General features: G+C 55.9%; 1 protein-coding gene across 2 annotated transcripts; it reads left to right on the top strand.

The window, feature by feature from the left end:
• Positions 1–105: 105 nt before the first annotated feature.
• HPS4 (HPS4 biogenesis of lysosomal organelles complex 3 subunit 2) lies at positions 106–23,339 on the top strand. Of its 2 annotated transcripts, none has more exons than XR_011146143.1 (13): positions 106–216; positions 2,640–2,730; positions 4,442–4,585; positions 9,042–9,149; positions 9,489–9,605; positions 10,998–11,092; positions 11,901–11,973; positions 13,809–13,845; positions 14,489–14,585; positions 15,133–15,961; positions 20,054–20,186; positions 20,361–20,729; positions 23,039–23,067. XR_011146143.1 is itself a non-coding variant. In XM_068989875.1 (13 exons), the coding sequence occupies exons 1-13, from the start codon at positions 176–178 to the stop codon at positions 23,208–23,210; spliced, it is 2,046 nt and encodes a 681-aa protein (XP_068845976.1). In that variant the 5' UTR covers positions 106–175; the 3' UTR covers positions 23,211–23,339. The 2 variants fall into 2 exon arrangements, 1 of the variants encoding a protein (XP_068845976.1); XM_068989875.1 differs by having other exon boundaries at positions 20,621–20,729; positions 23,039–23,339.
• The last annotated feature ends 200 nt before the right edge of the window (positions 23,340–23,539 follow it).

The following is a 23,539-nucleotide window of genomic DNA, read 5'->3' as shown; positions in this document are numbered from 1 at the left end:
ACTTTCATGCTAAATGAAAACTAGACAAGTCACTGCTGGCGCCTGAAGGCACCTGAACGCCCCACATCCGGATTCAGCAGACTGGGGACCCGGAGGAATTGCCACTGCTGGGGAGAACAGAGCCAGACTGGAAAAGAAAACCCAAATGAAGAGAATGAGGGCCCTCGGAGAGTAAATGGCGGCCTCCACCTCCACAGAGAGCAAGTTGGCCTCCTGGTGAGTAGCAGGGCCTGCGGGGGTTTAGTTCCTGCCAGGCTGCTGGACAGATGTTTTGGGTGAACTGAAAATCCCCAACTGGATTGTCTACATTTAATTAAGCGGGGGGGGGGGGGGGGGGGGGGGGGGGGGGGGGGGTGGGGGGGAGGTGGGGACCATTTTCCTCAGAGCCACTAATCAAGGGCCATTTCTCTCTGAAGCTGATGTGTTGTGACCGCACAAGCCTCTTGCAGGGTCTAGCGCTGCTGGTAGATTGCAGAAAGGATAGCTGTGGCTGGATTCTGCAGCTGGGCCGTGACAGTACCACAGGCGATCGAGTCCTCGTTTTCAGAGACAGGCAGAGGTGGCCGTGTGGAATTTCCCCACGAGGAGAAGTTTGGCCAGACTGGCTCTTGAGGGGTATTACACAACACCTGCCTGAAACTCGTCTTAACCCTAAATGGGTTAAGCCTGTCTGAATTTGGTTCAGCGAATGTTAAATCGAGGAGAGGAAAGTGAGAGGCGTGGTTTCAAAAGAATGAGCAGAGTTTATGACATTTCTATGTGTGCAGTTCAAAATGACACTCAAGTGTTCTTTGTGGGCCTGTCAAGAGTCGGGGCACTTTCACCCAGGGAACATGAGGAAAAGCTGGACTGGAGCCCAGCAGTGGGGTTTCATTCGTTCATTCGTGTATTTATCTACCTACAGGCTTCCAATTCACTGACATATAATTGACGTTCAGCACTGTAACTCACATAATCATGAAAAGATTACAGTCAGGTTAGTGAGCATCCATCATCTTACACAGATACAAAATAAAAGGAAAAATTTTTTCCTTGTAATGAGAACTCAGGATTTACTCTGTTTAACAACTTTCATATATAACACACGGCAGTGTTAATTACATTTATCATACTGTTACACCAGGCCTTTGCTGGCAGTAAAGAAGCCTCCTGCCGACGCAGGGGGCACGTAAGAGATGCGGGATCTATCCCTAGGCTGGGGAGATCCCCTGGAGGAAGAAATGGCAACCCACTCCAGTGTTCTTGCCTGGAGAATCCCATGGACAGAGGAGCCTGGCGGGCTGTAGTCCACGGGGTCGCAAAGAGTCGGAGACGGCGCCAGTGAGTGAACAACAGCAACAACACGTTACAACCCTGGCGCTACTTACAACTGGAAGGTTGTACCTTTTGACTACCTTCATCCGATCCCCACTTCCCCCACCCCCTGCCTCTGATAACCACACATCCCATCTTGTTCTATGACATTTTGGCTGGAACATAACTGATAGATAACACTGTACCCAGCACAGTGATGTGCTGTTTCTGTACGTTACGTTACAAGAGGCTTGCCACCCGGCAGTGGGGTTTCTGAGCTGCACCCGAGGCATTTTTGATCTGCTCTTGCCCTGAAGCCGGATCTAGAACTCGGGCAAGCGGAATGTGCTGGAAACAGACTTACTGCTTGTCACGGGGAGGATAAAGTGGGGGCCGGGGAGGGCGGCACGGGGAGGGTGTAGATTGGGGAGAAGAGTGCAGTCACTGCTCTGGCCTGATGGGCATGCTTTCAGAGACAGAGGCTGAACCCAGGGCCAGCCTGGGGAGTTTGCCTTGTGGTCTTAAGGAGATAATTACAGTCATACCACAGAGGAGACCCCGAGTCTTTAGGGAAGAGCAGAGGGTTGTGGGAATTGAGAAGACAGCTTCCTCTGAGGAGAGGAAATCAAAAGTTTGATGAGGGGTCCTGTCAAAGGAGGGGTGAGGCTTTTAGTTTTTGTTTTGTAATTTTTTTGGCCGAGCCAGGTGGCATGTGGAATCTTAGCTTCCTCAGCCAGGGGTGGAAGCTGCGCCGCCTGCAGTGGAATTGCGGCGTCTTCACCAGAGGACCACCGGGGAAGTCCCTGGGACCCAGGTTTCGGCTTACAGATGTGCCCTCCTGCCTGGAGACTGCACGTTCCCTGTGTCCCTTTGCTCGCCGTGGCCCCAGGGCTGGCGAACGCAGTGCACGCCACAAGCCCTCAGCGTGCGTGTGTTAAACGACACTGGCAGGAGGTCTTGTGCCCAGCAGTTGTGAGGGCAGCTAAGACATCCCTAACTTACCAGCATCTTAGAAGACACATTACCAAACCACGTGGGTACGGAGTTAAGGCGCAGTGTCTCAAATAAGAGGCGTCATCATGGGCGCACTGTTAGCTACCCGCTGTGTTTTGGGGCAGAGGGTCAGACGGCTGGATGGAGGCGTGTTTTTAGCTTGAGTTGGCCACACTTACGAAATGGTCTTATCTCTTTGTAGCTCTCAGCTTCCTTCTCCTCTGGGGCCCCCAGAAGGCTTTTCAGATACCGAGGCGTGAGTCCCTCTTGGGCTGGGCCACCGGAAGCTGTGTGTTACAAGGCCCTGCTCACAGGATGGAAGGGAACACGGCTCCTTTCTCTTCTCTTGGCAGGTGGAACTATTTTTTCCTCTATGATGGTTCCCAGGTGAAGGGAGAAGGAGATCCAACCCGAGCTGGCATCTGTTACTTTTATCCGCCGCAGGTAAGCCACTCGGCTCACTTGGTGGGGACCCCATGACCTTCCAAAGGGTTTATATCTGGATAGTTTTCTTCGCATAATCCAGGCATTTGCCACTTCTACTCTCTCGTTCTTTCTTGATTGTGACTGTGATTATGGTTTTGGCTACGCGGGGTCTTTCTGCTGTACACAGGCTTTCTCTGGGTGCACCAGTGGCAGCTGCCCTCTGGCTGTGGTGCACAGGCTGCTCCTTTCAGTGGCTTCTCTTGTTGCAGAGCGTGGGCACTAGAGCGCGGGCTTCAGTAGCTGTGGCACGTGGGCTTAGTTGGTCCGAGGTATGTGGACTGTTCCCAGGCCAGGGATCGAACCCACATCCCCTGCACTGGCAGGCAGATCCGTAACCCCTGGACCACCAGGGAAGCCCTGCTCCCTTACTCGTAGCTGTACTCTTTGTTGCTGTTCTGACGTTGACATGCCCAAGCCAGCGGCCCAGTGCTTCTGCCTTCTCTACCTCTCTGTTACTGTCACGATTTCCTGTCTGCTCCATTGGGGGAAAAAAAAGAAAAACTTTTCTCCAAACATATACCAGAGTAAGGAGGAGCGAGTCATCAGCCCTCGTGTGCCCGCCTTCAACAAAGATCACCACCTGACCAGCCTGTCGTGAGCTAGCCTAACTCACCCCTACTCTTGTTTTTCCCCCTGGAGTATTTGAAGCAGATCCTAGACGTGGTGTCATCTCACCAGCATCAGGGAACACCTCTAACTGGAAAGCGTGTATTTGGGTAACATCCCGCTCGGCGAAAGTTGCCATAGGTGACAGTAATACCATCCTATATAGGCTGTGTTCCCATTTCGCCTTTATTATCTGAGATGTTACTCAGCTCTTCCTTCCCTCTCCCTCTCTCTCTCCCTTCCTTCTCTCCTAATCAGCATCCAGACAAGACCCACAGACCCCGTGCGGTTGTTTCAAGTCCCTCTTATCGTATGACGCTGCTCACCCACTCCCCCCCATGCTCTCTCCCCTGAGCCACCGAGTCACTGAAGACACCAGCTCGCTGATGCAGGGGAGCGTCAGCACGAGTCCCGCTCTGGACTGGGCTGGTCCCTGCCTCACAGTGGGGTCATTCGGTGCGTTCTGCCCAGAGCCTTTCCTGTAAACTAGAGGATCTAGAGCCTTGACTGAGTCCAAGTTCAGCCCTTTGAGGCACGAGTGCTCCATTCTCCGTGGCATCACGTGCTGTCTCCCCCGGGGGTTTACTTAGTGTGAAGGTGAAGGCGGGTTGGGAGGCCCGTGTGTTTGCTCATGTGATTGTGCTCTGACTTGCAGAGCGGGGATTAGTCTGCACCACTCCGGTCTCTCCACGGGGATCTGAATGGGGATATGTGTGCAGGCCTGTAATCCTGGGAACAGGAATGCCGTTCTGGGCCTTCATCTCCTGCATTCACTGTGGGCGTTCTGTAACACTCCGGGCAAGATTCAGCCAACTTGGCCTCAGAAGGGCCAATGCCTTAGGCTTTGTAAGCCACGCAAGGTCTCTGTCACGTGTTCTTCCTTGTTGTGATTTTGACAACCCTTACAAAACTGAAAAGCCATCCTGGGCTCACAGATTATAGAGAGAAACAGGCAGCAGGGCCGATCTGGCCTCCGGGCTGCAGTCTGCCAACCCCGACTCTGAGGAACGACCTGGGAGTTCAGGACCTTCAGCCTCATGTCTGGACTGGCTCCTCTCCCCAGACCCTGCTGGACCAACAGGAGCTTCTGTGTGGACAGATCGCCGGGGTTGTCCACTGCGTTTCCCACATTTCCGGCGCTCCTCCCGCCCTTGTCCGCCTGCGGAAGCTGAAGTTCGCCGTAAAGGTTGACGGTGATTACCTCTGGGTAAGTTTGCCAGGCTGAACCAGTGCCGGTGGGGTCGCCTCTACGAAGAGGCGCTTGTCTTGCTGAGAGGTGTCGTGACAGCGGGGTTTACAAGGTAACCCTTGCTGTGACTTCTGAGCCTGCTGCCTCGTCCCCTGCCTCTGTGTCACCCACGATGCCCGCGTCCCTCTCTGCGGGTGCCATCAGAGCTGAGCGCTCTCCCAAACGTCACTATCACAGCCTGCATTGCACCAGGCGGCGTTCGCCTTGCTTTTGAAAGACTTCAGTCGTCCTGTGGACGTTCTTTTTGCTCTGTGATGCGAACTGAGTTTTTAATCTCCGTCTTTTCTTGTTTCTCCTCTATTCTTCCCTGTACTCACTTACCACACTTACTGGGGAAGGGAGCTCGAACCTTGAAGACACTGGTGCATGTAGGTTAGGTCTCCAAGGACCATTAAGGGAAAAAAACAAAACCAAACCACTTACAGCTAGTAGTGCCCTTTACTCTCAAGTCCCTGTGTCTCCTGCCTACTCTTATTTTAAATTTATTCCTGAGGGAAACGGATGCATACCTGTGAGGAAGTATCTTCGCCTTTATAGGTATTATTTCCAATGTTTTACTGTGAAAATTTCCTAACATTCCAAACGGCTGAAAGAACTGTATGGTGAACACCCACATACCTCTGCGAGTCTCCAGTGAACCCTTCGTTGTCGTTGCTTTATCACATGCTGTCTATCCATCCCTTTATCCTCTATTTTAATGCTTTCTGAAGTTGCACATGAGTATATACCTTACCGCCTGGCCCCAAATACGCCATCGTGCTGCGCGTTAACTAGAGTTCAATATGTGTCTGTGGTTCTTCTGCTCTTTTTTGAGGTAAAATTCATTTACATGCGATGAGATAGGCAAATCTTGACTGTATTTGGTGCGTTTGGATAAATGGTGCACCTGTGTAACACAAATCCCTATCAAGATACAGAATATGTTAGCATCACGCCAGGAAGCTCCCTTATGTCCTTAATTCCGTCCCCTCCCCCCGCATCCCAGGTAACACTGTTCGGAGTGTTCCCACCAAAGAAGAATTCTACCTGTTCTAGGGTGTCATGTAAGTGGAATAATACTCACATCATTCCTCTGTACAGGGTCCTGTCCTACTGCTTAACTGGGATTCATCCACGTTGTTGCACAGCCCCACGGTGCATTCCTGTTTATCACTGAACAGTATTCCACAGTCTAAATGTACTGGTCTACTTACTCATTCTCCTTTTTCTGGACACAGGAACTTTGTCCAGTTTGGGGCACTTAAGATTAATAAGGATCTAGAGAAATGAGTGTCAAAACTACAATGAGGTATCCCCTCACACCAGTCAGAACAGCCATCATCAAAAGTCTACCGATAATAAATGCTGGAGCGGGCGTGGAGAAAAGGGAAGCCTCCTACACTGTTGGTGGGACGTAAATTGGTGCAGCTACTGTGGAGAACCCGCCTGCCAGCGCAAGAGACGGAAGCGATGTGGCTTGATCCCTGGGTCGGGCACATCCCCGGGAGGAGGGTATGGCAATATTCTTGCCTGGAGAATGCCATGGACAGAGGAGTCTGGTGGGCTACAGTCCATAGGGCTGCAGAGTCAGACACGAATGAAGCGCCTTGGCACATACGCACTGTGTAAAACAGCACAGAGGTTCCTCAGAAAACTGAAAATGGAGCTACCAAATGATCCAGCAGTCCCACTCCCGGGCACATATCCATGCAAAACTCTAACTAAGGAAGATACTTCACTTCCCTGGTGGTCCAGGGGCTAAGACTCCACACTCCCAATGCGGGGGCCTGGGTTCGATCCCTGGTCAGGGAACTGGATCCCACAGGCTGCAGCTAGAGATTCCACACGCCACAGCAAAGACTGAAGATCCCACGTGCCACAACTAAGGCCCGGTGCAGCCAAGTAAATGTGGGAGGAAAAAAAAGCCACATGCACCGCTGTTCACGGCAGCGCCGTTTACAGCAGCCAAGACGCGGAAGACGTCCACTGACAGGTGAACGGGCCAAGAGGATGCGGCCCATTGTACACAGTGGCATACTACTCAGCCACAAAAAAGAATGGACTAATGCCATTTGCAGCAACATGGATCAAACTTGAGATTATCATACTAAGTGAAGGAAGTCAGAAACGGAAGCCCAAAAGACAGATAACACGTGATATCACTTATACGCGGACTCTAAAATATGACACAAACGAACAGCTACAAAACAGAACAAGTCTCACAGCTACAGGGAACAGGCTTGTGGTTGCCAAGGGAGAGGAGGTTAGGGGAGGGGAGTACTGGGAGTTTGCGAGTAGCAGGTGCAAACATACAGGATGGACACACAAGGCCCTGCTGTATGGTAAAGGGGAACTAGATTCCATATCCTGCGATAAACCATAATGGAAAGCAGTCTGAAAAAGAATATATGTGGCTTCCCAGGTTGCACTCGTGGTAAAGAACCTGCTTGCCAACGCACAAGACATTTGTTTGATCCCCGGTTGGGAAGATCCCCTGGAGGAGGGCATGGCAACCCACTCCACTGTTCTTGCCTGGAGAATCCCATGAACAGAGGAGCCTGGCAGGCTACAGTCCATAGGGTCACAAAGAGTCGGACATGAATGAAGCGACTTAGCACACACATATGTATCCCTGAATCACTTTGCTGTTTAGCAGGAATTAACAACACTTCGAATAAGAGTAAGAAGAGTAAGGCTCTAAAAACATGGCTATACAAGTCTTTTCTGTGGACATACATTTCCTTTTCCCATGGGTAAATACCTAGGCGTGAAATTGCTGGGTCATAGGGTAGGTGTCTGTGGATTTTATAAGAAACTGCCAGACGTTTGCTCAAAGTGGTTGCACCATCTTGCGTTCCCACTGACAGTCTGTGAGAAGGCCAGGTACTTCACACCCTCACCAGCAGGCATGTCAGTCTGTTTATTCACAATTTTAGCCACTGAGCTGGATGTGAAGTGGTATCTCAATAGGTGTTGATTTGCACTTCCCCCAGGACTAGTGATAGCAGGGCTTCTTCGCGTGCTTCGTGGACATTTGGGTGTCTTCCTTTGAGATATTTTCCCCCAGTCTCTGGGTGTGCTTAAGTTTCTTAGTAATGTCTTTTGATGAGGCGTTTTTTGGTTTTAATGAAGTCTATCAGTTTTATGTTTTACAGTTATTGCTTTCTGTATCCTGTCTAAAACCACTGCCTACCTCATTAGAGAAGACATTCTCCAATTCTCGGGGGCGGCAGTGGGGGGAGCACGTTTCGTAGTGTTAGCTTTTAAATTTAGGTCTGTAATCCACCTTGGATAAATCCTCGTGAATAGCATGAGCAGAGGTCAAAGGGCCTTTTCTCCTTGCGGATGGCCCGTTGTTCTAGCACCGCTGTTGAAAAACTTGCCTTTTCCTATTTGCTTCCTGGGGCTCCTTTGTTGGAGCTCAAGTGGCCGTTTAAGTCCGGCTCTGCTTCTGGGCTTGCTGTTCTTGCCCACTGGCCTTTCTGAAGATTCTGCACACGTACTGCTCCGTCTTGATGTCTGCAGCTTTAGAATAAGTCTTGAAATCAGCTGGGGGAAGTCCTCCAAACGTACTCTTCTCCGAGACAGCGTTTGCTCTTTTCAGTCCTTTGTATTTCTGTTGCAGAATCAGTTTGTCAGTCTCTGAAGGAAAGTTGGTGAGATTATTAGGATTTCTTTCAATCTGTAGAATAACTGGGGGAGAAGTAACACTTAACTGGGCGCCCGAGTGTTGATGGCACTTGAGTGGCGCTTACATTCAGAGAGCATCTGTTTGTTTACGTGTTTTTGTTCAGAGTTGGTTTGTTGGAAGTTTCTGATGGTTCCCTTAGGAGAGATTCCTCCAGGTAGAATTAGTGAGTGAAAGAAGATGAAGTTTTCTTCAAGCTCCATAAACGCGGGGCCAGATTACTTCCTAACTGAGCAAGTGTCTATCATCTGTGGAACGGAACACCGCCGACGCTCCGCGCTGGCGTGACGATGCACTGGGTGCGGGTTATGGAAGCGCCCTGTCCAGCTGGAGAAGGGATGGCCACTCCTAACAATCTGGATCCCATGTTTGCTGTGAAACCCAAATGAAACATCCAGTGTCCAGATCACAGTGGTGACCATACGGGGGTTCAGGAGAGAGGTCACGGTTGGCTGCAGTGATGAGAGCAGGCCTGGGGAGCTGGAATCTGTGTGTGTTGGGAGGGGGCTGGGGGGTGGGGCTGCCCAGGCAGATGAGCAGGAAGCAGGGACGATGATTCCAGCTCGGGCGGCAGGAGTGGGTTCAAAACACACCCGTTTCCTGTGGAGCGCTGCATGGCTGGGGGAGGGTGTGGGGCTGCACACAGAGGATGGATCTCCAGGGGCCCGTGGAGTCTGGCTTAGTGAACCTTGGGTACCAGGACTTCAGGCTTGGCATCCGAGAACAGGAAAACGCTGTCCTCTGCAGGTGCTGGGCTGTGCCGTGGAGCTCCCCGACGTCAGCTGCAAGCAGCTTCTGCACCGGCTCATTGGCTTCTTTCGTTTTCACAATGGGCCCGTGTCTCTGGCCTGCAAGGTATGAGGAGGGCAGCAGGGAGGCTCACGTGGAACCTCTTTAGCAAAACTGATACTGCCAGGGCACATCCGGGCATCGGGAACCCTTTACACAAACACGACATGTCAGCGACAGGGTCGTGGGCCCCCGGACCCCCCTCCTGGATGCCTTCCTTCCCTGGTGGCCTGGGGCCCGTTCATCCACCTTCTCTGCTCTCCTTGCCTGGGGATGTGGGCAGTTCAGAAGATGCCCTCCCTGCCAGCCGGGTCTGCGTGAGGGGCAGTTCTGCGGGGGGCTGGAGTCCCCGCTGGAGCACGTGTCTCGGGATCACGGGTGCTGACGCCGGCTGTTCTGTTTCAGAGCTGCCCGCGGGAAGAACTGCGTGCCGAGTGGGACACGCTCATCGAGCACATCCTGGGGAACACGGGCGACCTGCACAAGATCTTCAGCTGTCTCTGGCACCTGGATCGAACCAAAGTAACCGGCTCAGCACCCCGCCCACTGCATGCGTGGATGGGAACTGGGCTTCTGGACGCGGGCGCTTCCCCTTCGATGAGCTGTCCCTCTGTCCCCATGGCTGTCAAGAATTCAGGTTCCAGGCGGCGCTTGCCAGCCGCGTGGGCTAGGACCAGTCAGGTCACCTGTCTCAGCCTCGTTCTCCTTACCCGTGGAGCAGCGTGACACCCACCTCCCAGGACTGTTCTGGGGCTGAAACTGGGACAGTTACGTAAAGGACAGATGCCCAGGAAAGAGTGTTATTGCTTTGTTAATGCCCAGACGTGCAGAATTCCGTAATCTGAAGGCCCCCTTCTCAGTGTTATCATTAGTTATTCTCAGCATCCAGAAAGGCCCAGGGCAGCCACTGTCTGGGACGGGGGCTGGGCAGGGTCTGTCCCTGAGCTGTCCCCTCAGCACATGGTGACGGGAGGCCACCTGCACTGCTGCGGGCTGGTGGCCTTGGCCTTGGCAGACGTCACATCCTCGCCATCACAGTGGGGGGAGGTGTGAACGGTGCCTTGAGGAGCCCTGCCCGTGCCCCGAGCATCTTGGGAGTGGGACCTTCCACCACGCGTGGCCTGGGTCTCTGCGGGTGGGGACCCTGTCCCTGTCCCTGGGGTGTGGCACTGGCTCGATGCTAGAAACAGGGATGGGTTTTCCCGCTCCTGTTTGGAGGGCTTCTTGGAAGTTGGCCCAGAGCTTTCCGAGTGGCTGTGAAGGAACTAACCGCCCACGGTAAGGGCTCCAGCGTGGCTCCTTAACACTCAGTGCCGACTGCTCCCAGGTACCGCAGGCTCCGGCTGCCAGGCAGGAACCTGGAGGAGGCCGGTGGCCACTGCTGGCCCTTTGTGAGCAGGTTCAGATCCTCTGCCTGTGCCTTTAGGGACTTTTTTACAAGGACCGAGGACTGAGACGTGCTCCCCCGCGTGAAAGGCTGCGATGCTTCCATTTCCCTTCTGGCTGAGTTAGGGGACTGGGTCAGACAGTAAGCCACCTGCCACAGGGCCTTGGGCTGCAGGGGAGGGTGGGCTCACCTGACCTGAATCTGAGGGGCGGGCTCTCCCCCGTGGCTGCTTCCTGGTCTCCGCACCACCGATCAGGGCCTCCTTGGCGATGTGCACGGTCGCCTGTGAAGAGCCATATGCCCAGTTCTCTCTGCCTCCCGGCTTCAGGGAGGCCCCCTGGTCCCAAGCAGCTGGCGTTCTGTGGTGGCAGCTGTGCAGGATGTCAGAGGCGTGACGTGACCAGTGTGCGGCACGCCCTCCCTCCGGGCTTAGGCTCCCAGCAGTGCGTTTGCCCTCCGAAGCCCCCTGCCCGTCCCCTCCTGCCCACGGGGCGTGCCGACCAGGGCTTGCCTCTCGCCCCACACAGGTGGAGCCCCTGCTCCTGCTCAAGGCGGCCCTCATCCTGCAGACCTGCCAGCGGGCGCCCCACGTGCTCGCTGGCTGCATCCTCTACGCGGGACTGTGAGTAGCACCCCCGCCCCTTCTCCCTCTCCCCACCCCTGGCTGCAGCCCTGACCACCCGGCCACCTCCTGGTCAGGGCTGGGGAGCCGAGAGCTCTGTGTGTGGCCAGTTTCAGCCGGTCTTCTTTGGCAACTCGAGGGTAGTTTAGATTCGATTGAGGGGGCCGTGCCTGTCCCTGGGGAATTGGAAGCTGTTGTGTCCAGAGAAGAGTTAGGAGTGCACAAGGTGGCTTTGCGGAGATCCACGCAGCTCTCAGCTGGGCCACGCCCCCGCAGTGGTCGGTCTCCGGCCCCCACCGCCGTCAGGAGAGGGGGTGAGGCCCACGGCACGCCCCTGCCGCCCAGGGCCCCGGCGCACCGGCCGCGCTGCTGCTTGGGTTCCTGCAGCTGTGTGGCTGGGTCTGCCTCGGGCTAGCCTCACGGAGGTCTCGCTGCGCCGCTTCGCCCGGCTGGAGGGCCTCTTAGAGGGCCTGGGAGCCCTCCACGCCGCCTCCAGGCCTTAAGGAGGCTCGGCCATCCCGGTCAGAGGCAGGAGAGCTGGTGCTCTGTGTCCAGTGCTATGATCCTGGAGGGATGTACCCTGGAGAAGCCCTCCTGGCACCTTAGGAATATTCTTAGTGCAAGTCGGTCCAAGCGTTTCGACATTTAAAACTTTGACGGGGAACAGCCAGAGGGCCCCTGTGAGTGCCTCCCCAGGTGACACTCCCACCAGCTGTGTCCCCCAGATTCGAGCTGCTGCGGGTGCTGGGACTGTCTTGATGCCAGGTCCTGACTCAGTTTCTTCTCTGGTGTCCTGGTTCCTGTCCAGGATCGTCAGCACCCAGCTCCCGCCCTCCGTCACGGCCAAGGTCCTGCTTCATCGCGTGGCATGTCAGGACCAGGTATCAAACCCCCCTCCCCGCGCACCCTCCCCCCAGCGGGGAGTGTCCCCCAGCGAGTCTGTCTTTGTGTCGGGCAAGGCTGATCACCAGCACTGGATGGGGCGGTAGGGCAGGGGGCTGCCATGTCCTTCTTAGGACCCCCGTCCATCCGTGTGGTCCCCCTCAAGTGAGGTCCTGGCAAAGCTGGAAGAAAATGTTTCCTCCTGCGTGGTCGGCTTGGATGGTTGGTTTTTCTTCCATCCAGGTGGAACTGTGAGAATATGACTTCCCGCAGGGTAGGCCTTATGTCAAAGCAATGTTGGATTTTTTTCAGAGACTGTAAAAGATGGCTTAGGACGACAGCGGCTTTTAAAATACTTCTATCTTATATTTGCCTAATTGTTTTCATAATGAAGGAAAAGTCATAACGTGCTCATTGAGAATAAAACTGCCCACAGCTGGGCCACATAGAGATAATCACCGCTAGCGTTTGGCACATATCCTTGGAGCTCTTTTCTCTTTTGTTTTACGAGTTGATTCTTAGTGTGTGAAACTGGTTTTAAATCTGTCGGAAGGCTAGCTTTTTGCACTTGCTATGTCAGCAGACATTTAAAAACGCACGTGGGGCTCTATTCCGGCTCCCTCTCACTGTGGTGCAGGCGGCGTGAGAACACCTCTCCTGGTGAACTGTCTGATAAGGAGAGGGCGGAGGGGGTCTTTTCCTTTCCCCCCTTGTTCAGCTCTGAGAATCAATACTAAGGAAGTCATCCGACTGCTGGAAAAGGTTTATACTCAAAACTCTTGTCACAACAAGATTCATGAAAGTGAAAAATCAGATTATCCCTGAGACATCTAAGGCAGGAGCTGCGGGCTGGTTGCCTGCCATGTTTCCTTGGCCTGCTTTACCGCCACGGCCGCAGCTTGAGTAGCTGGACAGAGACCTACAGCCGCAGTGCCCAAAGCACTGACTGGCCTGCCCTTTCCAGACAGGTTGCTGATGGTGGTCTCAAGTCAGGGAGTGCTGAATTCTCCCGCACCACGGTGAACTTCCTATGACTTTAGTCAGCCATTAAAAATGGCCGAAGGTGCTCTCATGACAGAAACTGTGAGTCCCTCTTTCGAGCAGAGAAATAGAACTTTATGCAATGTGTGCTCAAAGTATTTTAAAAATGCACGGACTCTACAGGAAAATGTGCCCTGTGTTCACAGGATTGGCTTGTGGGCGAGGGGATTCTATGTGATTTTTTTGAAAATAATTTTTGTCTGGAGTTAGCTTCTGTGAAGGAAACCACATCCTTTCAGAGGAGGGCAAGTCACTTTGGCTAGAAGAGCAGTTTTTGGTTTTCCTCTTGCTTTGCTGGGTCCTTTCGGTGGAGACGGCCAGAAAGCTCTTTGGAGGAGATTCCCTGGGGTTTCCCGCCTTGGTTGTAAATGCAGAAGCCGGCAGCCTCGCCTCGGGTTTAGGCCCCTCACGCTGCTGTCACAGTGGGGCCTGTGTGGGCTGCAGCCAGGGCTGTGGGAGACGTGGCCGTATTCCGGAAGATGACTTCCCTGGAGGTCTGGAAGCACGGGAACGCTCGCTGTCCTTCCCCGAGAGGAGGAATGAGAGATCGGAAAGGGGGGACGCCGGTATGTGCCTGGGTGGCGTGGCCGCCTTAGCCGGCGTGACCCCAGCCCCGGCGGGGAGCAGGCAGCCTGGGGGGATTGGTTCCATCCGCGTTGCTTTGGGCGAGTGGCTGGGCCCAGCACCCCGGCCTCAGCCACGTTTCAGGGACAGATGGCAGCACGCGGTCCCAATGGGCAGGTCAAGGGGAGCACGCAGTGACCCGCACTGACGCCTGTCTGTTTATTTTCAGAGGAAACCTACGGGAGGGGACGCCCTGCAGGAATGTGGTGAGTAGACGGGTGTCCTGCCACGTTTTGGAAATGGCCTGTAAGCAGCCTGGCCCTGTCCAAGTCACATGGAAGGCGGAGCAGTCCCAAACAGTTATCCCATCGTCTCGTGAGATCAGGGAAATATTAACAACGCTGCAAGGGCAAAGTTACTCTCAAAATCCCAGTTGTAAAGCCTCTGATTTTAGGCACAGCTTTTAAACCCTCCCTTTCAGCTCCTCCTTAACCCTCAGCACTATGAGGCTGCTCAGATGAGTTCCAGAAGGTGACGATGGGGAGAGGGTGACGGCAGAGCCACTGCCAGGAAGACCTTTGGCAGCAGAGCGGGGTTTAGTTTGAAGCCTAAGTTCGGGCAGACCCCTTTGGTCAGTTAGAAGTGCTTTTGATCCAGGTTCTGTCTTAAGTGCCGGTTAGTTTTCTTCCACCAAACGTCACTCTGGGAGCAGAATGGCCCACATGGGCTTTTCCTTGCTGACGGCAGAAACTGTAGCTGCAGCTTTGTGGCTTCTGTTCTGGGGAACGGAGCCCAGAGCTGCTTGCTGGGCTGGCCTGCAGGCTGGAGGCATCATCCCCAAAACACTTCCTGCCCCCCCATCTCCTCTGGCCCAGAGAGGGCCCTGACCACATTGCTCTGCTCTTCTAGGAGCTGCGCTCCCTCGCAGCGTTCAGATCACGCCTGTTTTCCTGACTGAAGAGGAAGCCGCCAGTCTCCGCGAGTTTCCCCGGGAGCCCCCGGCCAGGTGAGGGGGCTCAAAGAGGCTCCTCTGAACCCACATGTCGGGCACTCCCTCCCATGGGCTCATCCAGAAGTCCCGTGCGTCCCATCCTCCCACGATTCCCTCTTCTCCATGCTCTGCCCTGGCAGGGTTGGGGCTGAGGGATGGACAATTAGACCTTCAGCAGAGATGAGGGGCATCTGGCAGAGTGAGGCAAGCGTAGGTTTCAGATCTGAGATCCGTGGCTTACCTGTTGTGTGACTGTGGGCAAGTCCATTCCCTGCCTGAGCCTCAGTTTTTCCATCTGTAAAATGGATCCAGTAATGTCTGCGTCTTGCATTCATCATGAAAGGTGGAAACAGCATTCGTGCAGCGCCCATATAGTACCTGACTCGCAGTTAAGCCCCAGACCTGGGTGCCTCTGATCCAGGGGGCTCTGCCACTTCCAGCAGTGACCCTCGTGTCACCGTGTGGCAGCACATGTCGCCAGTGCCTGTTATTTGTAAGGAAGCTGCTTTAGTCCCCCCGGCAGGGCCTTGCCCACACTCAGTTGTCTGCCCTTCCTCACCAGCGCTCCGGTGCCTCCAGCCAGACTCCAGGAGCCTTCAGCCGCTCCGAAAGAAAACGCCCCCGGACACGTGGGCTCCAAGGCTCAGACCTCGACGACCACACCTGAACCCCCATCTCCTGATGCCGCCTGGGCAGATGGCAGCGGGGAGAACGGACACTGGCCCAGCCCTGACCTGAAGATCACGCTGCCCGCAATGCGGCACTGCACTGCTGAGGGCAAGGGTTCGGGTTTGTTTGGGGGGAACGGGGACCTGGACTTGTCTGAAATCCACATCCCAGAGGCTCAGAAAACAGAAGCATCCCCTGGCCATCCTGCTGCAGATGGCGGGGGTCCTGGTTGTGAGCAATCTGTCCACAACCCCGGCAGTCCTGGAGCCAAGCCGCACGGGGCCCTGCCCCTGGGCCGCCTCCCCGCCTCTGCTCCTGAGGTGGTCCCCCAGAATGGAGCCCTCGAGCAGCCCGCAGACCTTCCTGGCAATGGTGGCCAAGCCCCCGTCACCAGGGAAGACCACGTCCCCAGCAGGACGAGCGGGCCTGGGCGGGCACCTTGCTTGGATTTGAGGCAGAGGAGCACTGAACTGCCCCTGGAGGAACACGGTGGAGAGCAGCACCGCAGTGGGGCTCCCAAGGGCTGCTTGACCCCCGGCCCGGACTCCACAGACCCCTCAGACGAAGGCCCCTCTGCAGACAGAACCGCGTCCAGGGTGAGCCTGGCCTCCTGCGAGGGGCTCGTGCGGATGAACCTCTACACTCACAGCGTCAAGGGCCTGGTGCTGTCGCTACTGGCCGAGGAGCCGCTGCTGGGGGACCGCGCGGCCGTGGACGAGGTGGTGAGTGTGCAGCAGGGTGGGGGGCTGGGGCGGGGTCGGGCTCAGCTGTCAGCTGCACGGCCCAGTACAAGCGCCCTTGTTTATATGGTGGGGTGCAGGGAGTGCCCACCTCCCTGTTTGTGGGCGGTGAGCGTCCAGTGCCAAGCACAGAGCCAAGTGCAAAGGCAGCCACCAGGGCTGCCCTCTCCAGCGTCCCCACTTTCTCGGGGTCTCTGGTTCGTAGTGACCTGGGAGGGTGCTGGGCACTGACCACACATGGCCTCGCCCCTGCCCGGCAGCCCTCACGTCTCTGTGTAGCTGGAGTCTGCACGTGTTACCACCTGGGTTGGGTTTCTCCACGAGCCCCAATTCCTGTCCATCTGAAGCTCCTTCCTAGGAGCCTGGGCCCTCTGAAATGCTGACTGGCTCCAGAAGGCGCCGCTCAAACCCATGCAGCTCTCCCACCAAGCCTAGAGGCTCACTGACCTCTGGGCTGGGGATCCATGCTGGATGCAGTTGCCATAGTAACAGCCCTGCTTTAGTTGCCAGGGAAGCAGCGGAGGTAAGAGCAGCAGGTTGAGACTGCTGCAGGGCGAACGGCGTCCTGGGGCCCGCCGTGTTTCTGTTCTTCAATCTGTATTATGCTAAGCTCATCTTATTAGCATGCAGGGCCCATGACCCTTTGTAAAGGAGCGGGTCCCCCTTGGAGTGCAGTGGAGGAGGGAAGGCGGGTCCCCGCACGGAGCCCTCCGCACCTGCCTGGCCCGTCTCCCCTTTTCCCAGGCCCCAGGTCACCCTCTCCACCTCCATCCCCCTGGCTCTGACCGACATCCCCCCCCCGCCCCCCGCCTTATTGTAACAGCTCGGGGACCAGGGGTGCAGTTCCTCACATCCATCCTCCCCCTCCCCCCACACCTCGGTCTCATGGTCTGTTCAGCTTAGCGCCCAGCTCAGACGAGGCCCCCCCAAGATAGAAAGAAAAACCAGCACAGGCTGCTCAGAGAGGAGGTAAATTGGGGTTCATGCTGCATTTGCTGTATGTAAATAATTTACATCTGCTACTTCTGCCAAGCCTTGACCAGTGCTGGGGCCCGGCACGGTGACGCCCATCTCGCCCTGAAGTAGCGATGGAGACCTAGCTAACGCACGGGGCGGGTCCACACCTCTTGCTTGTTTCCCGGCCCCCACCCCGACCCCTCTGTCCCCCGTGGGCCTGACCATGGCCCGGCAGGTGGGAAGGTGAAGGACTGAAGGCCTGCCTTCCGTGGCCCTTTATACATGGACACGGCACTTGGTCTGTCACAGCCCATCCTGGTGTCAGGACAATGACCTCCCTGGGCTTTCACGGACAGGAGGGTTTGGGGTCGGGGAGGAGAGAGAACACAGCTTTACAGAAAAGGAGAACCAGTCTTTCCTAAAAAGAGAAGGGTGTAACAGACTTTGATCAGCTTGCTGGTTTGAGAGGGGAGTCAGCTGATCAGACCCGGAGGCTGTCTCCTTTATAACTGGCAGAGAGCTTTCAGTGCCATTCGGTCCTGACCTGCACACAAAACAGTTGACCTGATTTCCCCCCGGACTCTCTGCTGCTGTCAGAAAAGTCAGGCCCCACCCCGCGCCTCCCCCCCTCACCTGGTGCAGGACACTCAGACGCGACCATGAGCGCAGTCCCCCCGGGAACGACTCGTCGCCACGGCTCCGTGTCATTTCGCCATCACGTCTTTGCGTGGGCCAGCTGCCACCATTTCTGCTTGCTGAGGGTGGGTCAGGGCGCTGGGTGACCGGGGTGAGTGGGGAGCAGCCAGGGAGAGGTCCCCCCGGTTCAGAGGGAGCAGAGTCGGCTCCCCCCACCAGCGGGCAGCAGAGAGCCACCGACAGTTTCCTGCTCAGAACCCTGAGATAATCTCAGTGACTTTCAGCCACAGTGATGGGGTCAGTTATTCATTGCTCCAGCAGGATGGGGAACTGTGAGCGTAGAGCAGACGAGGCCCAAGGTTAGTGTGTTGGCAGAAAATACGAAAAAGCCTTCCTCTCCCCTGAAACTCGTGCTTCTGAGTACATGGGTGTCCCTGCAGCGACTCTTCTGCATGTTTGGGTGTGCACTGACAGTGAGCCACTAACTTTGCCGTGGACTAAAAGGCAGGGGGTCCCGGCACAGCCTCAGCTCCGTGTGCCCTCGCGTGTTGTGCAGGTCATGTATGTGGTAGCGTGTCTCGGGGCTGGCAGACTCTAAAGTGAAGGGATACACAGCAGATGTTTTCTGCTTTGTACAGCTCTTCCCCTCTGCTGTTACAATACAAAAACAACCACGAACAGTACGTAAACTGGGGCTGTGTTACAGCACACTGTTATGGACACAAAACTTGGAACTTCATATAATTTCACATCACAGTATTATTCTTTTGACTTTTTTTTCTAACCATATAAAAATATAAAAACCAATCTTAGTTCTCAGGCTATAAAAATGGTCCACGGGCCATGTTTGCCAACCCCTGGTCTCTGCCTGTCCTCCTGGACACTGCCTGTCATTCACACCTGTGACTAAGTCACAGCCTGCAGCTGACAGTGCCTAGTTCACGGTCGCGGTCCAGTCACCAAGTGGCTGTGGACCGGGCACCTCCTGGGAGCCAGGCTGGCTGCTGGGCCCTGGGGACGCCGCGTAAACCTTGTAGCCAGACCTAATGCCTGAGTTTCGTTTCTGCAACATGGGTCAGAAATGCTAATTTAAGTCCAGGGTGCTCCCCAAGATGACGCCTGAGCTTTCTGACATTCACCTCAGAACATTCTCTCTGCATCGCTGAGCCTTTTTATTGCGCATAGTGTTTTGCACAGCTGTTGTGAAATAAGTCAGCCCACAGACACGTCTTGTTAGTCCAGGGACGGGTGCTCATGGAAGAGAGAGCACTTCTTCAAGGACGATGATTTTCATATTCTTGACTTCAGGAAAACGCCTCCCTCCAGGGAGCACTTTAGAATGGACAGAGTGTACATATGTTATTTGACTTCGCCAGTCAGCAATGATATTCCTATTTTGCAGATGAAAAGAACAAGGTGCAAAAACCTCTGTAACTGGCCCTGGTGGTCTGGCTAGGAAGAGGCTCAGACACGGGCTCGTTCACCTGGGCGCTAGCCACTGTCTCCTTGTGACTTCAGTAGCCCCCGGGGCGGCCCCATGTGGCCCTATTTCAGGTCCATCGGGTGTGACATCCCCACTTGATGGGCCCCAGAGCTCAGCCGTTGGTCATTGGAAAATGTCGTTGTGGGAAAACAGATTGAAGAGGGAAGTTCATGCTATATCGTTAGGTCTTAAAACTAGCGTCAGTCGTTGTTTAGTCTGACGCCCATCTGTAGCTTATAAACAACGACTCATACGAAAGGGGACAGTCCTGTGTTCCCACGGCATCTGCATGTGACATCCCCCCGGGAGGCGATGGAACATAGAGGTGCCTGGGCCTCGGCCCCGCACGGCCTTCTTCAGCCGGGTCTTCCCCTGGGCCAGTGAGCGGAGAGCCACCCGCCCGCGCCCCTAGGTCCGCGCGGGTTCCCGGGAGGGAGGGGGCCGCGCTGCACACGCGGATGACGTCATGACGTCTCAGACGCGCGGGGTGGGGACCGGCGTGGCGGCAGCGTGGGGAGGAGGGGCCGGGCCTCTTGCCCGCAGCTCCGCCTGGATGCTGAGGTTCTGGGCTGTTCTTCTTAGTTTGTTTTCCTTTTTACCCCTTCTTTTACTTTTTGGCTTCCCTCTATGTTCTTGTTTTTCTACAAGCTTGAAAAGGTCTCTCTCTGGTGGCTCAAACGGTAAAGAATTTGCCTGCAATGTTGTAGACCGGGGTTCGATCCCTGGGTCGGGAAGATCCCCTGGAGAAGGGAATGGCCGGTATTCCTGCCTGGAGAATTCCATGGACAGAGGGGCCTGGTGGGCTACAGTCCATGGGGTCGCAAAGAGTCAGACACGACTGAGCGATGAACGCTTTTAAGAGGTCTAGGACCTCAGGGCAGAAGTCGGGACCTCTCCAAACACGGGTCCTAGCCCCCGTGGCGCTAAGTCGGGCGGCCAGGCGGCCCTCCTCGGGTGGCCTGCTGAGTGGCGGCGGCCTGTCCCCTCCCGCCCCGCAGTACCACGGCAGCCTGGCATCCCTCAACGGGCTGGAGGTGCACTTGAGTGAGACGCTGCCCCGGGACCAAGCAGCCCCCGCGTCCAGAACCTACAGCTTCGCACACTACGACCGCGTCCAGAACTTGCTAGCAGGTAAGGGCCGCCTCCAGGAAGTGGGTGGGGGGGTCAGCACCCGGGCCCAGCTCCCTGGCTTGGGGGGGAGGTGCTCTGTGGTCAGGATGCTCTTTCTCGGAGCCTAGCTCCCACCGGGTTTAACTACTCTCGGCAAACTCTTCCTGGCTGGTCTCTTTCTGGCCCTTTCTCCAGCGTTTTGAGAGAAGCACCCGCGTCCAGACTGTGATGGGGTCGCCTCCCGACTTGGACACGCGTGTGCCGAGACAAGTGTTGACCACCATGAGGGGTGGTGGGAGGGCCCAGCACCCCGGCCTCTGTCCCGCTGCCTCTGAGCACCCACGCGCCTGCCTGCGGGGCCTCACTTCATCCCAGCTTTTGGTGGTTCTGGGTTTGGGTGTACTGGGGGGCGGCACTCTGCCACGCACGACGACTTCTGTGTCCTCTTCCGGAAGCCAACCTGCCGCAGGTGACCACGGCGCAGGACCACCGCTTCCTCCAGGCTGTCAGCCTGATGCATTCCGACTTCTCCCGGCTGCCCACGCTGTACGAGGTGACCGTCAGGTGAGTGTCCCCAGGCCGCTCCCAGCCCTGCACCCCGGGTTCCTGGCAGAGCCTCACTCACAACCGGATGAAGACCAGTGCGAGGACCGGCCCGGGCCTCCCTGACCCGCCCTGCGGGCTGCTGTCATCCACCCTCAGGCTTCGCTGAGTCCTGTACATGCTGGGTCCCTTCCTGGGGCTCGGGCTGCTCCAGACACTGAGGGACAGCAGGGAGGGGACCCAAGGCCCTCCCCATCTCGGTGTTTCCATCAGTCACTGGGGGCGGAGGAGGGGCTGTCGTCTGTCTTCCAACTGGACAAGTCCCGTGTGCTCCTGACCACAACATCCAGATGTCCCCACCTCCAAGGTCTCCCAAGGGCAGCGTGTCCTCCCCCCACCAGCATGTGCCCCCGGATGCTCCCAGTCAGCAGTATGGTGTATCGCACCCCAGGTTTTCTTGGCATTAGTTGGGTTTTTTTTGCACATAAGAGGTGCTGCTGCTCAGTCCCTCAGTCGCGTCTGACTCTTGCGACCCCGTGGTTTGTAGCCACCAGGCTCCTCTGTCCGTGGGATTCTCCAGGTAGGAATACTGGAGTGGGTCGCCATTCCCTTCTCCAGGGGATCTTCCCAATACAGGGATCGAACCTCTCATCTCTTGCATTGGCAGGCAAGGATTCTTTACCACTGAACCACTGGGGTAGCCCATATAAAAAACATGATCAGTATTTTTTATTATTTTGCTGGTCTTTCTTCTTAAAAAAAAAAGGCTGGAGCACATGCACTTGCTGTTTTTTAAGGTCCATTTTCACTTTGTTGCGTGTCTTGAACAGCTTCAGGCCAGCAGATCTAGACCTGTTAATTAGCGGCATTTACAGTCTTTAACCAACTAAACTCTACTTTTTCTCTCTACATGCTTCTCTTACGAAACCAGTAGCAGAAAAGAAGGCAAGTTAGAGGATCAGAAGGGGAGTGCTTGCTCTGTGTGTGATGCGTGTGTGTACTGTACTCTGGAGTGGGTTGGTCGGGTACATTCTTTGTAACCTCATTTCACAGACAAGGAAACTGAGACACAAGTATGCAGTAGGGTGAATGAGTCGCCCCAGATCAGAGGCCGAGTCAGGATTTGCGCCCAGGTGTCTCATCTCTGCGGCGCGTGCGCCCCGCCACGCATGCTTGTGGTTGGGGCTTGTGTGTGTGTGTGTGTGTGTGTGCTTGTGGTTGGGGCGTGTGTGTGTGCGCTTGTGGTTGGGGCGTGTGTGTGTGTGTGTGTGTGCGCGCGCGCGCTTGTGGTTGGGGCGTGTGTGTGTGTGTGTGCTTGTGGTTGGGGCGTGTGTGTGTGCGCTTGTGGTTGGGGCGTGTGTGTGTGTGTGTGCGCGCGCTTGTGGTTGGGGCGTGTGTGTGTGCGCGCACGCGCTTGTGGTTGGGGCGTGTGTGTGTGTGTGTGCGCGCGCTTGTGGTTGGGGCGTGTGTGTCTGTGTGTGTGTGTGTGCTTGTGGTTGGGGTGTGTGTGCTTGTGGTTGGGGCATGTGTGTGTGTGTGTGCCTGCTTGTGGTTGGGGCGTGTGTGTGTGTGTGCGTGTGTGCGTGCGCGTGCGCGTGTGCTTGTGGTTGGGGCGTGTGTGTGTGTGTGTGTGCTTGTGGTTGGGGCGTGTGTGTGTGTGTGTGTGCTTGTGGTTGGGGCGTGTGTGTGTGTGTGTGTCTGTGTGTGTCTGTGTGGGGCGTGGGCTCTGGGCCTGGCTGACCAGGTTCTAACGTCTGTCAGCTGCCACATGGGAGTGCGGGCATTTCTGCTGCCCAGCACCGTCTCCAGCCAATATTTCTGTGTATCTTTCCACAATAAATGTGCCTCCTCTGGCTTTAAGTCAGAGCTGCCCACGCTGGCAACCCAGACCCACTCCCAACCTGTGGACCTGCAGCGTCTCACCTTCCTCGGAGCTGAGACTTTTGGTGGTAGGATACGTAGCTCATTTGAGTAACAGTAATGGAAACAACAGCCTCCATTTCTGAACCATCTCACCACGGGCTAAGTGATTTGTATCCATTCCTAACTCATTTACTCCGTGAAGTCTCAGTGAGGGAATTGACTGCTGTCATCTATTCTTCTGATGAGAAAGCTGAGACTCCCACAGCCAGAAGTCTCAGGGCTGGGGTGAGCACTCAGGTTGCGTGGGACCTCCAGACCCGTGCTCGGAACCCCGAGGCGCCCCTTCTCTGTGGCCACAGTGACTGGGCCCATGCTTGTCCTGCTGGGCCAGAGACCTCCCGGGGTCTCCGGGGTCTGAGGTCTGCATGGTGCTGGACTGTGGTCTCCTCTCTCTGCCCCCCTACCAGGAACGCCTCCACGGCTGTATACGCCTGCTGCAACCCTGTTCAGGAAACCTACTTCCAGCAGCTGGCCACAGCGGCGCGGAGCTCTGGCTTCCCGAACCCTCAGGACGGTGCCTTCGGCCTCCCAGGCAAAGCCAAACAGAAGCTGCTAAAGCACGGGGTGAACCTGCTCTGAACCGTGGGTCGCTCCTGACCCTCGCGGTGACTCTCAAATCAAGCCCCAGCAAAGGAAGTGCCGTCTTGCAAGTGGAAAGCCCCTCTGTCTTACTCTCCCTGGAATAGTCCTCTTTTGGGGGACTGCAGTTTTTGAGTGTTTGTTACTCCTTCTGTGGGTCAGGGCTGGAGGGGGTTGTTCCTCGGGTTGGCAGACCTAGAGCTTGTGGTAAAGAACTTGACAGCGTGGGTGGTGCGGGGGCCAGGGTGCGGCCGCGGCTCTTTCCACCCCAGGGGCCTGGGTCAGTGACTCCCCCATTACATGGAGGCCGGGGCGCCCGACATTTCCTG

The sequence above is a fragment of the Capricornis sumatraensis genome, chromosome 17 (genome assembly GCF_032405125.1).
Source record: "Capricornis sumatraensis isolate serow.1 chromosome 17, serow.2, whole genome shotgun sequence".
Taxonomy (NCBI): Eukaryota; Metazoa; Chordata; class Mammalia; order Artiodactyla; family Bovidae; genus Capricornis; species Capricornis sumatraensis.
Note: the sequence above shows the minus strand (reverse complement) of the source record. Positions and strands in the feature narration are given on the sequence as shown.

What these genes read in the sequence shown, in the direction of transcription:
- HPS4 (XM_068989875.1), top strand. Translation starts at nt 176, where the DNA reads ATGGCGGCCTCCACCTCCACAGAGAGCAAGTTGGCCTCCTG. An exon ending in GTTACTTTTATCCGCCGCAG is followed by an intron (nt 2,731 to 4,441) that starts GTAAGCCACTCG and finishes TCCTCTCCCCAG; the next exon opens with ACCCTGCTGGACCAACAGGA. An exon ending in CCGTGTCTCTGGCCTGCAAG is followed by an intron (nt 9,150 to 9,488) that starts GTATGAGGAGGG and finishes GTTCTGTTTCAG; the next exon opens with AGCTGCCCGCGGGAAGAACT.